The 13688-nt window shown below is 40.2% G+C and overlaps 1 protein-coding gene across 1 annotated transcript in view; it reads left to right on the top strand.

Annotated features, from left to right (window-relative positions):
* Nucleotides 1-13688, top strand: part of ABLIM1 (actin binding LIM protein 1) — a 158757-nt gene that overhangs the window by 98401 nt on the left and 46668 nt on the right. Inside the window, exons 7-9 of the mRNA XM_086752224.1 lie at nucleotides 5120-5207; nucleotides 9810-9868; nucleotides 12323-12385. Of these exons, the coding sequence (XP_086608350.1) occupies nucleotides 5120-5207; nucleotides 9810-9868; nucleotides 12323-12385 (210 nt within the window). The remainder of the gene's footprint in view (nucleotides 1-5119; nucleotides 5208-9809; nucleotides 9869-12322; nucleotides 12386-13688) is intronic.

Raw genomic sequence — 13688 nt, 5'->3', positions numbered from 1 at the left:
CAAATAGAACACATATATCAGTGATCAACCACGAATCAGAGAGACTTGCAGAACCATGTAAAGCTACTCAAATTTAACATCTGTATATTGACATTTATAATGACACTTGTAATATACTTTTGGCCACTCTTCTTTCATTCTGCAATTCACAGGCTCTAGAAGTATTTGATAAATGAATATATACTACAGATTTCTTTTATCTATATTTTTCTGTCTACTGTGTTCAAACGGGATTTAATCTGAAAACCTGTTTTAGATTTGTCAGTGTGGGCAGAAGATAAATAGGAAAGTCTGAAGAGGTTGTATATTGTTATAAATTGATAACTGTTGTTCTTTGCTTCTACTGCAAATGCAAGTACCAGTTGATTTAACACAGAATTTATAAGCAGTGACAGTAACACATAGATTTAATATTTCATTTGACAAGAAACTTTGCTGTGAATTCATTCAATTCCATTTAAGAATTTGTATGCAAATTAAGAGTCATGATGTTCAATATTATTTTGGTTGGATTTAGCACTTCTAGCTAAGGAAAACCAAGGTATTTTCAGCAATGAATTCAGCTTACTCAAACTTAGTTTAGGGACAGTCCTCTAAGGTATGGGTCATAGTTTGCACTTGATGGTTTGTATGGTCCTGAAGATATCAACTAAAGCTGAAATAATTCAGAAGGGATCAGAAGCAATATGATAGCTCAAAACTTAGTGGCTGCACAGCTGTATTTTGAAGAAGAAAGTGATTTGTTGCTGATGGCAGGGTGCAAGATGCCATTTGAGAAGTTCTCGTGAAGCAAAGCTAACTGTGAGGGATTTCTGGAGATGAAGTGAACTTGAGAAGGGGTAAGGAGAGCTAGGGATAGTGGGAAGGAAGTGACTTTAACCCTCTTGCACCTTGGCTGAACAATGTTCAAGGCAAATATGAACTGAATTAATGCTACTTGTTACAGCCATCAGGGTTGAGGTACAAGCTTAATGGTCCACGGCACAGTGGCATAAGATTACAGGGAGCTGCACATTGGCCATACTTGAATGAGAATTTAGTATCCTGAGAGCTGAGCAAGGCCAGATCTCTAAAAGTAAGAATATTTCATCCTCTTTTAGATCCAAAAGGATTTCCTAATACATTGTAGATGACTGCTTTTTAGCAAGCAGTTTTCTCAGATGGTTGCAGCAAGTCAGGCATGGCAAGATTAGCCTTGAGTTAGTTGAGGTGCAGATTGTTTTCCAGTGGATACCCACAGAAGAAAGGCTTCCACTCCTGGCTGTAGAAACGTTACTGAGGTGGAAAACTCATGAAACTGGTTTGGAAGTGTTCAGCCACAGCTGCAGCTGCTGTGGTATGTAACTCCCCCAAAACTCCTCTAGTGCAGGGTGTGTTAGTGCTTCCAGTTAGCAAGCTTGTGCTATCTGAGGTGTGGTGTTCATTCATCGTTACGCGCACTAGGCTAAACTTTGGCTAGTTGTTTCAGCCTTGGGGAAAGGTCCGATAAACTTGAAATTGATCTCTCTGGCTATTTTGAAGAGACACATGTACATTGTTTAAACTATATTCTCTTGACAGTAGAGTATCAGAAACTTTTCCAGGGAAAAAATGTTCAGAGAGGCCACAGGTCTACACATAATATTATGATGAATTCTGGATTTGTTTCTCCTATAAATGGCCTGGCTTTTGAAAACATGTAAACTCCTTATAGCAATTAACAGATGAGTACCTGAATCCAGGCGCCCTTTTCTAAAGGATCCTCCAGAAAAGCTTTGTGATGAGGAGGAAAATAAGTGGAATGTTTATCAAATTATCATGGCAAGTGAAAGACTCATTAATATTAGCATTAGATGGACTGGATACAGACCCTTTTAGGATCAAGCTATTAGAAGTAACTAACCAAAGTTACTGTGAATTAACTGCAAAACAAGGAACAGGAAACTCAGAAGCCTGGGGTAGGACTGCCAGAGCAGCTAGGCAAAACCCAAAGGATTGGCACCTTTTGCTTATGACAATGAAATGCAGCATTTGATTAAAACATAGAAGCAATATGGCTTTCTTGTTCCTAAACAGAAAACAAACAAAAACGAACAAAAACCTCAAAAAAAGTGCAAATGAAAATCATCACACCTCAAAGGCCAGACTGGAAGAACAGAAGCTGGAACTGTCTAGATGTGAATGCGTGATTTTCTTTACCTGCATACCATGCTCCTCTCACAATATAGATACCTCTGCTGGATCTTGGCTGCCCTTCTTAAAACTGCATTGCCTTAGATGAGCATCAGGGTGCTTGGCAGGGAATTATTTCTTTATAAAACCTACTTCATCTGATAATACTTATGTACAAAGGCTTCAGTCCTTTGTGTCTGGGAATTTGGTAAGCATCTCACAGGACACAGTCCCACCTGAGATGGAATATCTCAGAGGTTCATTAATAATAATATAACAGGCTCTTTACTGTTTCCAGTTCAAACTATGTAGCTACTTAGCTACCCTGCTGAAGGGTTGGGTAGCTTTTGAGAAGCTGTGAATTTTATTTCAGAAAAGTCCATGTGCCTGCTGAAAATTAGAACTCTGTTAAGCAGCGGCACAGTTACGCTGCAGAGATGTTCTTTAGTTGGATGAGACAGGCAGAGTCCAGAAAAGATTCCTATTGTATTATTTCAAATCTATTTTTCAATTATTGTCTTCCTGTTTGGAGAAGATGCTTTCTGGCAGTGATTCAGCCTTCTTAGGAATTTTTTATATCACATTAACTGGGAGTGGTTCCCAGGACATCAGATTTGCCATCATCTTTGAATCAAATATGTCTGAAACCACTTGTGCCAAGCAGCTCTGTGGGCCCCACTCTGCTGAAGAACTTTAGGAATGCTCAAAAACTGGGATTTTTTTTTTTTCAGCTGAAAACAGATAAAATTGCTGTTCCTCTGTATGTAAAATATTGTTTGTGTAAGGCAGAAAGTGCAGAAAAGGATGTCGGCTTCTGCTGTGTGCTGAGCTCCTTGAATTGGAGATCTACCTTTGAACTCTATTCACAGCCCTAAGTTGCATATCTATACAAGTACCTGTTTTTTGCACATCTGCATTCAAGATCAGAATAGCTGTGGTTTGATGGCAGTGTTACATTTTAGATACATTCAGAGTTTATTCATTTTTTTTTCTTAAATTTCAGTCTTGAATGGGACTGATGAGACAGCTCAGGGGTTAAATAATCACTACAGAGAGAGATGAAGAGGACAGCCAGTAATGAAAATTATAGAAAGAGAATGAACATTAACTGTGTTTTCCCTTCACAATTCAATATTGGTTTTGTTGTTGCAAGTTAATCATCAGTTCTGTGCTTCCTCCCTCGTTAGCTTTTCTTCCTCAAATAGGCCTATCTTGTAGTGACCTTTCATTGTCCCTTTTCCCAGAGCCCCTTTTTTTGCCTGACAGGCAAATCACATTAGTCTCCCTGTTTGTTGAATGCTGCCCTCTAAGGAGCAGGAATCAACAGCAAAGGCAGTGTCTGAGTAAGAGAAATACAGGGGGTGTGGTTTTGACACAGAGTAGTGTGTGTATGGCTAAACTAACAGCACTCCAAGTTCTCGTCTCTGGTCTTGTATTGCTGAAATTCCTGGATGGGAATTGTTCGTAGTGATAATGAAAGGTAAATAGTCACGTCCACAAACACCACTGTCTCTATGAATTGCTGCCTTTCCCAATTTTCCCTAAAATCAAACCCAGGTGCTACACTACTAGTGTAGGAACAAATGAGAACATTAAAATGAAATGGTTTGACTTCACCTGTAGAAGGGCTGGGTGGTAGACCTGGTTGTCTGGTAGTTCTCAGGTATTTTAATTCATATACTTCGTCGTCTCATATAAATACTTTTAAATAGTAAGCCTGTATAATCAATGTCAAATGTGAACCAAAAGTACGTTGTTATTCATCTCAACAGACATAAGGAAAGACTGAATTTAGTAATGTTACAGTCTCGAGTATAATGAAGTAGGAAATTGATTTTATGACATTTTACAAGTCGGCTACAGTGTAAACAGATATTTTGTGCATACAGCATCTCAGTGGATAGGGAGTATTTTGTAAAAAAAGGATTTGAGATTAACCCGTTTGGAAAGCCAGATGTAATTTCAAAGACTTTTAGAATTCCTTACTTGTCACTACTAAGGGCCACTTTCTAGGATTAATTATTTTTTTTAATTAAAAAAAGCCTGATGTCAACATTGCATGGCTAGTTTTTGATGAAAGGAGGTTAATACATTGGTAGCTTTGGTCTCCTAAGGAGAAGAAATCACATTAATATCTATGCCTTGACTTTTCCTGTCCTTATTGCCCTGAAATCTGATCAGCTTTGCTTATTATGGGTGTCAATGTATCTAAGGGAATGAATGTCTGAGTGGATTTGGATTTGGGTAACAGGATCTAGAGTATTTAGCATCTTCACATCAGTACTTCACATTCAGCTCAGGCTGTCTGTGCTAGTGTAGCTTCTGAAGTCAGATGTCAGTGAATTAAATTAATGGTAGCAGAAGTGGCTCTAGAAAGCTCTATTAATGCCCATATCAGCAGTGCTGGGAAGAAGGCCAAGGAATGAAATGGCAGGTTGAAAACTGTCATTCATTGTCTAAATTCATCCATAACAATCGACCAATTGAGAAAATACATGTTTGACAAAATGAGGAGGCAGCAGGTTTACGCAAATATCTGACTGCAGTGTGACATTCATTGCCTTGGACTGTTAGATAGATGGAGATTTTAAAATGTGTTAGGCAAATTATGGAAATAGACAGATTGCGACGTAGCCTCTAGCCAGGAAATCTTTAAAGTGCTCATTACTTGAACGGGAAGGTGTGAAGAGGAAAGGCTGTTCTGTATTATTTTGTTTCTTACAGTCTTTTACTCCAAGTAGTCACTGCTGCTCTCTGTTGAGGACAGGATGCTGGGCTAGGTAGACCTCATAACTGAAGCAGTATGGCAGATCTCACATTCTCATAGCTAGTGTTGCATCATGAGGGCAATGTTGTATTATAGGAGGTGAACTAGAAGAAAAATGGCAGTGGTCTGTCAGCAGGTAATGAGTGCTCACAAAGCAGTGCAACGCATTGTCCCTCATTTCCCTTTTTTATTTTTGTTCAGGCAGGTGACAAGCATTATCATCCAAGCTGTGCACGATGCAGCAGGTGCAACCAGATGTTCACAGAAGGAGAAGAAATGTATCTGCAAGGTAAGGATGTCTCCATTCCCAAACAGGAAAATCAGACTTTGTAATTTTTCTGTCACAGACCTCAGGAGTTTATAAACCATCTCCATGTAATATGGGCAAGGAGAACTATAGCCATCGTATCTTCATTACAGTGTTCTCATACTTTTTCACTTGAAACCCTTCCACCCTAGTAGGTGTTCATAATGGTGGCTTTGCGGTAACTCTGCAGCCTAGCTGAGGCAGACTGTGTTTTCAAAAGCTGCGTAGCAAAAATGAAATTTATTAGGCTGCCTCTAAATTTGACATCCCATGGATAGCTTAGCACACAAACTGCTTGATGTATGAGATACCAGACAAAGTTAGAGGGTTTCCCTTGCATTCTCCTGATCAGTTTCTCTGCTTTTCTGGACCACACTCCAAACTGTAAAAGGCAATAGAAAAACTTCCAAAGACTGCAGTGAGCTTTTTTTGAATCATGTCGATCTCATTCTTCATGCACATTGACAGATTGTCTCCTACAGTTCTTAATCACGTTGGCTTGTCTTGCCTATTTCTCTTTTATCTGGCCACATGTCTCTTTTTATTCCCATGTCTTCCTGTGGTCACTTCTTTCTTGTATATTCATTTCCATCTCCTCTTTCTTATGAAGTCTTACACTCCCAGATATTGCTAAGCACTTTTTTTCATGATCTTTTCACATAAACAAGAATATGCTCTTTTCTTTGATTGAAATGTGTCCTGGATCTGAATTCCACCTACTCTCCCAGGAGGTAACACATTAACTATTAAGCTACAGTTATTTTTGTTACTTGCTGTAGTATTAATTAATGTTGGTAGATACACGTTTATGCAAGCCAGAAATCGAAGTGAAAAAGGCAGATACGTAATGGGATTTTGTATTTTGTGGTTATGTTAGAAAACTTTCTTGATTTACCTGAAAGGACTGTAAAAGAATAGGAAAAAAAAATATGTAAGTGTGGTTGCAGCCATCTCTTGAAATCCTGAGAAGTTATTCCTTCTGGAGGAATTCCAAAATAAAATAATATTGTTAAGGAATTCCTTTGAAGCTAACTTGTATTATTTTGTAGTTTTTCCTCCCTACCAGTCCATCTCTCTCATCTCTCACTGACCTTATACTGTAGTCATCTTATTCCAGCTGTGCACAGAACTGGATTTCGAGTTGCATAGCAGCTCTGCATTGCAAGAGCAGGGAGAGGCTGAAAGAGGGCTGGGTGGGAAGTATTGCTTTTTGATGGCAAATAGGAAAGACTGGTTTGAAAGCAGCAGTTACAGCATCTGACAACTGGTAATCTTAGTTTCCTCGCATCATAGTATGATGAAGTACAGGCAGAGTTCAAGGTGAGCATTTGTTCATCCGTTGCTGTTATTAATGACAGCTGTTTGCAACTGATGCCTTTTGCACCAGTCTAGCAGAGGGTTGGAGTTCGTGTTGATGGAGTGGGATGTGGTGTACATTTCTGCAGATCCAAATAAACCAGAAAGTATTGCTTCTACTTAAACAAGGCTAGATTTTGTTCTGGCCAAGTTCAGGTGCGGAGGAGAGACACCTGGCTCCTTGATCTGCCATCATTCTTTTCTTGGCTGTATCTCCCTTTCTGTGGTTGTGAATTCATGTTCTTCATGCTCGCTCTGTCCCAGAGGAGGAGCAGCCCAAGTTGCATTGCTTTATTTTTCACAAACTGTTTTCTGATGAAATTATGTTATTGCTGAGTGTGCTCCAGACTGTTCTGCCAAAGCTTTCCTTGCTGAATTCAGCAGGCTTTTAAGTGTCAGGGACCTAAAAGCCTTTCCTGTACAAAGCTCTCAGCAGAAATGTATATCCTGACTCCATCCAAATCGCTTACCCTAGGGTGCAGAATAACAGCATTCCACACATTTCTCTGAAATAAAAATACACCACCACAACACCGAGGCTATAATCAAAATCACATTATTGACAAAATATATGAAAATAGGCAGCTTCCATCTCACTTCTAATTGTCCTCTCCACAGGACATGAAAGCACTGTGGTGGTATTGCTTTGTATAATAGAGGAGCCTGGTAGGTTTGTGGTAGCTACTTGTATTAGAAATTTGTGGGAAACCTGCAAAAGGAGAACATGGAAAAAACAAGCTATTTTGGGCTTTCTAAGTTAAGGATAGTGTGAGTAACACTAGCAGAAACACTCTGTCTTTGCCCTGCTCCCACACAGGAAAATGAAAAGGAAGCAGCCTCAGAAACGTTCACTTTCCCATTGACTTCCTAGTAATATATTATTGTATGGACTGCCCCAGAAGGCTGTTGCTGAGCTAGGATGTGGCTCAGCATTTAAAGGGATGCTTCACTTGATTCTCACACAGACTTTCAGCCTTATTCAGTGTAAAGAACAGCTCGAGTTACTGATTTTGAGAGAACTGTATGTTGAAACAATGGTACGTGCAAAGTAAAAAGCTGAATAAATGAACATGTTGGTTTGTGTCTGCCAAGAAAACAAACATGTATTAAGAATGGAAACAACCACAATTTGCTGAACTGTTTCCAGTAGGAAAAACAAAGGCAATGGAGCTTGAGAATTTGCACTGTCCCAAGCATTTTAAAATAGATTGTCATGTTTGGATGAATAAAATCTAGAAGTTGTAGGTGGGTTAGAGTTCAAGATAATTAAAAGTATTTACATTTAACTTCTTAAGCCTGCTTTATCTGACTTGAGTTTTTAAATTTTCTTACCATTTTGTGAAAGAAAACTCACAACCATCAGCTAAGTTTTGCCATGAAAATGACATCCAGGCTCTTGCATTTCTTGTTCACTTTCAGCAGCTGCAGATTCTCCTGGGGTCTCCCTAAAACTGTGCCAGTTTGTGCTAAATACTGCCTGAAAATACAGTGACAACTTTTTCTTCGATGATGAGGATGGTTTAATAGAAACTGAAGTACAGAGGAATAGGGTCACACAGGAAGCTCATGGCTGAATTTGGGAATTGAACCTAAACCTTCTGAGTCTTAGTTCATCAGCCTTAAAACATGAACTCCCTTTCTCCTGAGTGCTTGGATCTGTCTGACCTCCTTAGCAAATGGACAGGGCATGCTTCTCTCCTGATCTCGCAGGCTCTGTGGGGTCCTGGCTCTGAGGCTGCTATTTGTTTACAGAGAAGGCTGTTCCTACACTTCTCCCTGTTGTCTGAATGTTTCCCCATGCCAAATGCACGGTTTCTTCTTCCTCGGCTTAGAGTCAAAGCCAAACATCTCAGACCCCTGATCTAGAGTCAGCGTTCTCGCCAGCCTCCTGATGATGATTATACTGTGTGCTGCTGGGAAGTAAAATCATTCCTGCTGGTCTTTACTTCTGTACCGAGTCATGTAAGGGCTGGTTAGAACAAAATTTCCAGGGGCCCTGACCCATACCTCTCCTGGGCTCTGAGGGTGGGGTTTCCTCTGACTGTCACCAGCAGGAGATCTGGACATTGCTCTTTGGTTTCTTTGTGGAGAGAGTGAAGAGGTGAGGTTCCCCCCTGCAGACAGACAAGGCTCTGTATTAGCTTTGCGGTGGCTGGAATGAAGTTTGAATTTGACTGCAGCTGCACTCAGTGTTAAAAATCAGCATTAGCTTCTGCTCCATTTCAACTTGGCTAATACTTGCCTACGGCTTCCCAGCAGTGACCACAGTTTACACCCTGTTCCAAAGGAGAACTGAAATGGGATGGAAGTGTTCCTTGCCCCTGACACTGCTCAGCCCTTGGGGACAGCTGGATATTTCAATTTTTACAGCAAAAGAGAGAATCCCATGATTTGGGACACAAGCAGCAGAGACCTTGCCTTTTTTAGTAGGAAGTGTAGCTGGAATATGCCATGTGGAAGCGCCAGTGCAACCCATGCCACGGACCTAGAAATGCTGTGTGTGGCAATGGCACGTGTGATACACTGTGATCTAGGGAGAGGCTCTTTCACATGCTGCTTCATACCACCTGCATCTTACTGGCCTCTCTAGCTGAGTGCAGTGGGTGAGATACAGCCCTGACTTTGCTACGCTGTGAATTTTCTAATTTTGCTTTTCCTCTTGCATTTTGCATAATTGCAGGGGAGAGGTGATCTGAGTAATACTTTACAGTAACTAAATATGACACCTATTCCTCAAGGAAGTTTTATGACTTTCCCAGTATTAATGGACTTAAAGTCAGAACTTCCTTTTTACGCGTGGTGCAGTAAAGTAAAAAAAAAAAAAAAAAAAAAAAAAAAGTAAAAAAGTAAAGGGGAGAACAGATCAGGTAACCATGGCCCACTTCCTTTGCTCTTACCCTCCATCCTGCCCAGAGGAACTCTCTTTCTTTCAGTTCCTCCAGCTGGTGCTTGCTGAAGTGCTGCTTGAGGCTGTTTGAGTTTTAAGAATGCATGCAAAGTGCTTTGACAGCCTGCGGAAGAGGCCACTATAGATGGGCCAAGGATCTGAGTATTTTTTTTTGTTTCACTTATATTTCCCATGTGCTAGAATTGAATATGAATTACTTGCATAGTTCATGCAGATTTACCATCTGATGCAATGAAGGGATTCTCTTTAATAACTAACTTGTCATGACCAGAAGTCACCTGCTTTACTATGAATAAAGATGGGTTTTTTACCTCCCTCAGGTTCCACTGTCTGGCATCCCGACTGTAAGCAATCCACTAAGGCTGAAGATAAGCTACGGGTAAGCTGAATTCGTGGCAACGACAGACCAGATATTTTGCTGACACAATAAGTGTATGCTATTTTTAAAAGAGTAACTTTTCCCATGTTTTTTTTTTTGCATAGCTGTCACCACTCTGGCAGAATAAACAGTGGAGGCATTTCAGAGGTATTGCTCTGATTTTTAGGCTCACCACCTTCACATACCTGTCTCAGTGCACTGCCTTAAAGATAGTATCATTTACTGACATACAGACATAGCAAAGTCCCTAGAACACTTAATTTCATATCTCAATTATTGTGAGAGAGGCTCTTAAAGATAAAATGTTAACAGGGCAAGTGCTAGGATGTATTTTAGTATTTTTGCACATCTGTATAATTGCTCTATAGCTATCCTCTGTTCTGCATGGTTATTTAAAGCATTTAGACAATACGGACTCTTCTTTCTTTGTCATCCAAATAAACCCCAGACTAAAGTGATCCTAATTTGAATGTCAAGAAGATCTACAGTTACCTCAGCAGACCCAGACAAACTTCCTGAATTAAATCCTTGATGGCAGTAATGCTGCACTGATAAATGCTAGAGCCTGGCTTTTTGCATGCACCAGGCAATTCTAAGCCCATGTTCACCAATTCATCTTGTGGGCAATTTACTTGTTGATGTCTCAGTTGGTCCTTTGAACTTGGCTAATTTTTCTGGATATGAATATTAGAGATTGCATATGAATAAAATGTGTTTCAGACAAGGAAACTGAGAAGTACTGGCATGGAGATACCTAGGATATCCTGTAGGTTGTGTTCTGTGTGTAGCTCGTTCCCAGCAAGCCACGTCCTTTAGATTTTATTCAAGTACAGTGGTCTGTACAACATGCCCTGCAGAGAACTCACTGTGATCATAGGTAATGTGCAGATAAGTTTTTGTTGAGCAGAGTTCATGTTAGTGTGGCTGTACTGATAATACAGAAGTATACTTGATCCTAGATGAGCATAGGATCTATCATGGCCGGACATCACTGCAGGTGCCATCCAGCATTTGCACGTTGTTCTGTCCTGACTTTCCGTAAAGAAATGGAAAATTGTGCTAGACTGGATTTTCCTCCTCGTTTAACAGTTTGAATGTAAGGCAGTGTTTTGGCTCTGCTTAAGTGTCAGAACGCTTGTGCTTTGTAGTGAATGGTTGGAGTACAATACTTCCCTTTCACTTGGATGCAAGACTCTTACCAAAGCACTCCTGACTACATGCGGCCTGTAGGAACCTGATCCAGCTGACCTTATAAATCAGTTGGCTTATTTTGTTTCCCCAAGGAAATGGCCAAAGTCGTCTTCAAGTATTTTCCTTTTTTCCGTCACACATTCAAGCATGTCAGTCTTCTTCCCTTTCAGCTGGTTGTAGTTGAAGTGAGTGAAGTAAATTAATTCATCCATCTGCAAAACTTTGCCTAGGTGAGTTCTTGCAGGAAAATGAAGTAATGCAAAAGAGTGCATATTAAGGGAACATCTCAGAAATGTTATGGTACAGCTATCCAAGGTTGCCTTGTTCCTGGATGACAGCTTCTATGCAGAGGTTTAGTATGTCTTTAAAAGGCATTGACAACTGCACTGTAGTGGAGCTAGCTGGAGAGATGGAGAATTTTTGGCTTCAACTGTACATCACAGATGGTCTCTATCTACGCTGGTGCAAAGTCAGACACCATATTTTAAAATCCATTTGAGTTCACTTTGGTGACTTTGGCACACATTTCATTCTGCTGACTCAAATGAACGCAGCAGTGAACAGGTAGGTACAGGAGCAAATGAAACTGGGGGAACTATGTGCTATTTGAACATGTCACCATTAAATTATGAACTGTACTTTGATTGACTTTCAGTTTCTTATGACATACATTTAGGCCTGATGTGAGAATTGGAATCTGCTTTGTGAGCTGACAGATATGTGATATAGCCACTTCCAGGGTCAGACCTAGATTTTCTGGTGGTTCTGCAAAAAGCCAGCCATGGCCTGTTTGCTCTGCTGAGTTTCCTTTCCCTATAGAGCAAAACAAAACAAAAAGCCCTTTTATCATTGAAGTCACTTCAGAAGTTTTCAGCAAGTTCTGTTTTCTCTCAGTAACTGAATTGTGATATAAAGTAATCAGCATTGTAGCTGGTTCAGATCTGAGAGGGAGTTCATAAAAACAATGGTTGCTTTAGATCTCCCCTCCACTGGATATTTGTGGAGGATAACAAAGCCAAAACAAGCAGAAAATAAAGCAACCAGATGTATGTTGCAAAAATATACATTGCTTAGGTATTTTTTTACAACTGTTTGGCTGTTTGTGATTCTGCAGGGATCAGTAAGAAACATAGATATTACAATGCACAGGTAATTATCTAGCAAGTAGGTATTAGTAACTTGATTGAAAAAGACAGCTTAACCACTGAGCTGGGGATACTGCTTTCCTTTTCACTCATTTTTCCCTTTTATGTTTCATGACAGCATTCCTCATCTGAGTTCTTTTATCCAAAGAGTCTGGTTCTGCGCAGGCCACGCTCTGCAGAGGTTTGCTGTTGTGTTTTCATAGTGTTGATGGTGGTCTTCTTTACTGAGAAGATTCTTCATTGTTGTCATTTGCTGTGCTTGCTACTACTTCTGCCACACAGCTTTCTGCTATCACTTGCCACAATGAGCACTGACGCTGTGTTTCGCATCGTGTGGTGCAGTGTTGCTTGTTAATTCTCACATTTTTTATGTTGTTTAATGAAATGCTTAAAATTAATTTTTTTTTTAGATTCAGGTGAACTTTTAGGAGCTGTAGTATTGTTCTTCCAGTGTTACAGAAAGTTTTTCTTCTAAAATAAAAAATTAAGAGTGCAAATATGAAGCAAATTAAAATGGTGAAAAGCATCTGACTTTAAAGCAATGGTTCATGAAGAATAGTTTTTCATTAAGAATGTCTCACTTTTTTTTTTTAAAAAAAGCTATCTGTTAAATCAGTTTGGTTTTTTTTTTTATATGTATTGACCAACTACACATGAATACTTTAGTTGAGAAAATATTTACAAAATTCCAGGTTTGGACATGTTCCATGTGCTGCCCAAGACCATTCTCTCTAATCAGGGGCACATCCATATCCCAGTTGGGAGGTCCTCCCTGTCCTCTTGATTCTGGACTACCTGTCTACTTTCAGACTTCCTTGAGTTTGCTTTGCATCTACAAACACCAGCCACTTCCGTTTCTTCTCCTCAGGGCAGTGCTTATTTATTAGTTGTGTCTGCTGTAGGGGAACACGTGGCTGTGCTGCATGCAGGCACACCTGAGGTAGCTTTCGCCTGATAACGAAGTAGGAATATGCTGGTATGGACTGATAGAGTCCGTGCCACTGGATTTCCATTGTGTCTGTTCGTGCTGCCCTCATATCTCTAACTGCAAAGTAGATGTAGTCACGTCGTCAGCCAGGGCAGGATATTTGTGTTAGACGCAGTCGGCAGGATAGCATTACGTGGTTGAATCCAGTGCTGTGATTCAGGGGGAGTTAATGCAAGCCCTGTGCCCTTTGTCCTGCACAGTGCTTTAGTCAGTTAATTTAGGATGCTCCAATGCATTCACCACTCTTGCGTGCCACTCTTTCTGTTAGCTACAGAACTATGTATCGAGAAAATACAGCTATAAAGAGGTGTTAATCAGTACTCCTTAGGAGGGCAATGTCTCTGCAGTCTTGGGCTTTATAGAATCAAATGTTGAAGTCTGAGAACAGCAAACTGGGACCATTTCACTCATCTTTTAGGACAGTGTAGCGGCTTTTTGTATTCAGCTTAGTTTGCAGGAGTCTGAGTTTCCAGTGTTGAAATCCAGAAGCCTTAGG

Source organism: Chlamydotis macqueenii, chromosome 7 (genome assembly GCF_036417535.1).
Source record: "Chlamydotis macqueenii isolate bChlMac1 chromosome 7, bChlMac1.mat, whole genome shotgun sequence".
NCBI classification, from domain to species: Eukaryota; Metazoa; Chordata; class Aves; order Otidiformes; family Otididae; genus Chlamydotis; species Chlamydotis macqueenii.
This window is presented reverse-complemented; position numbering and strand designations above follow the sequence as displayed.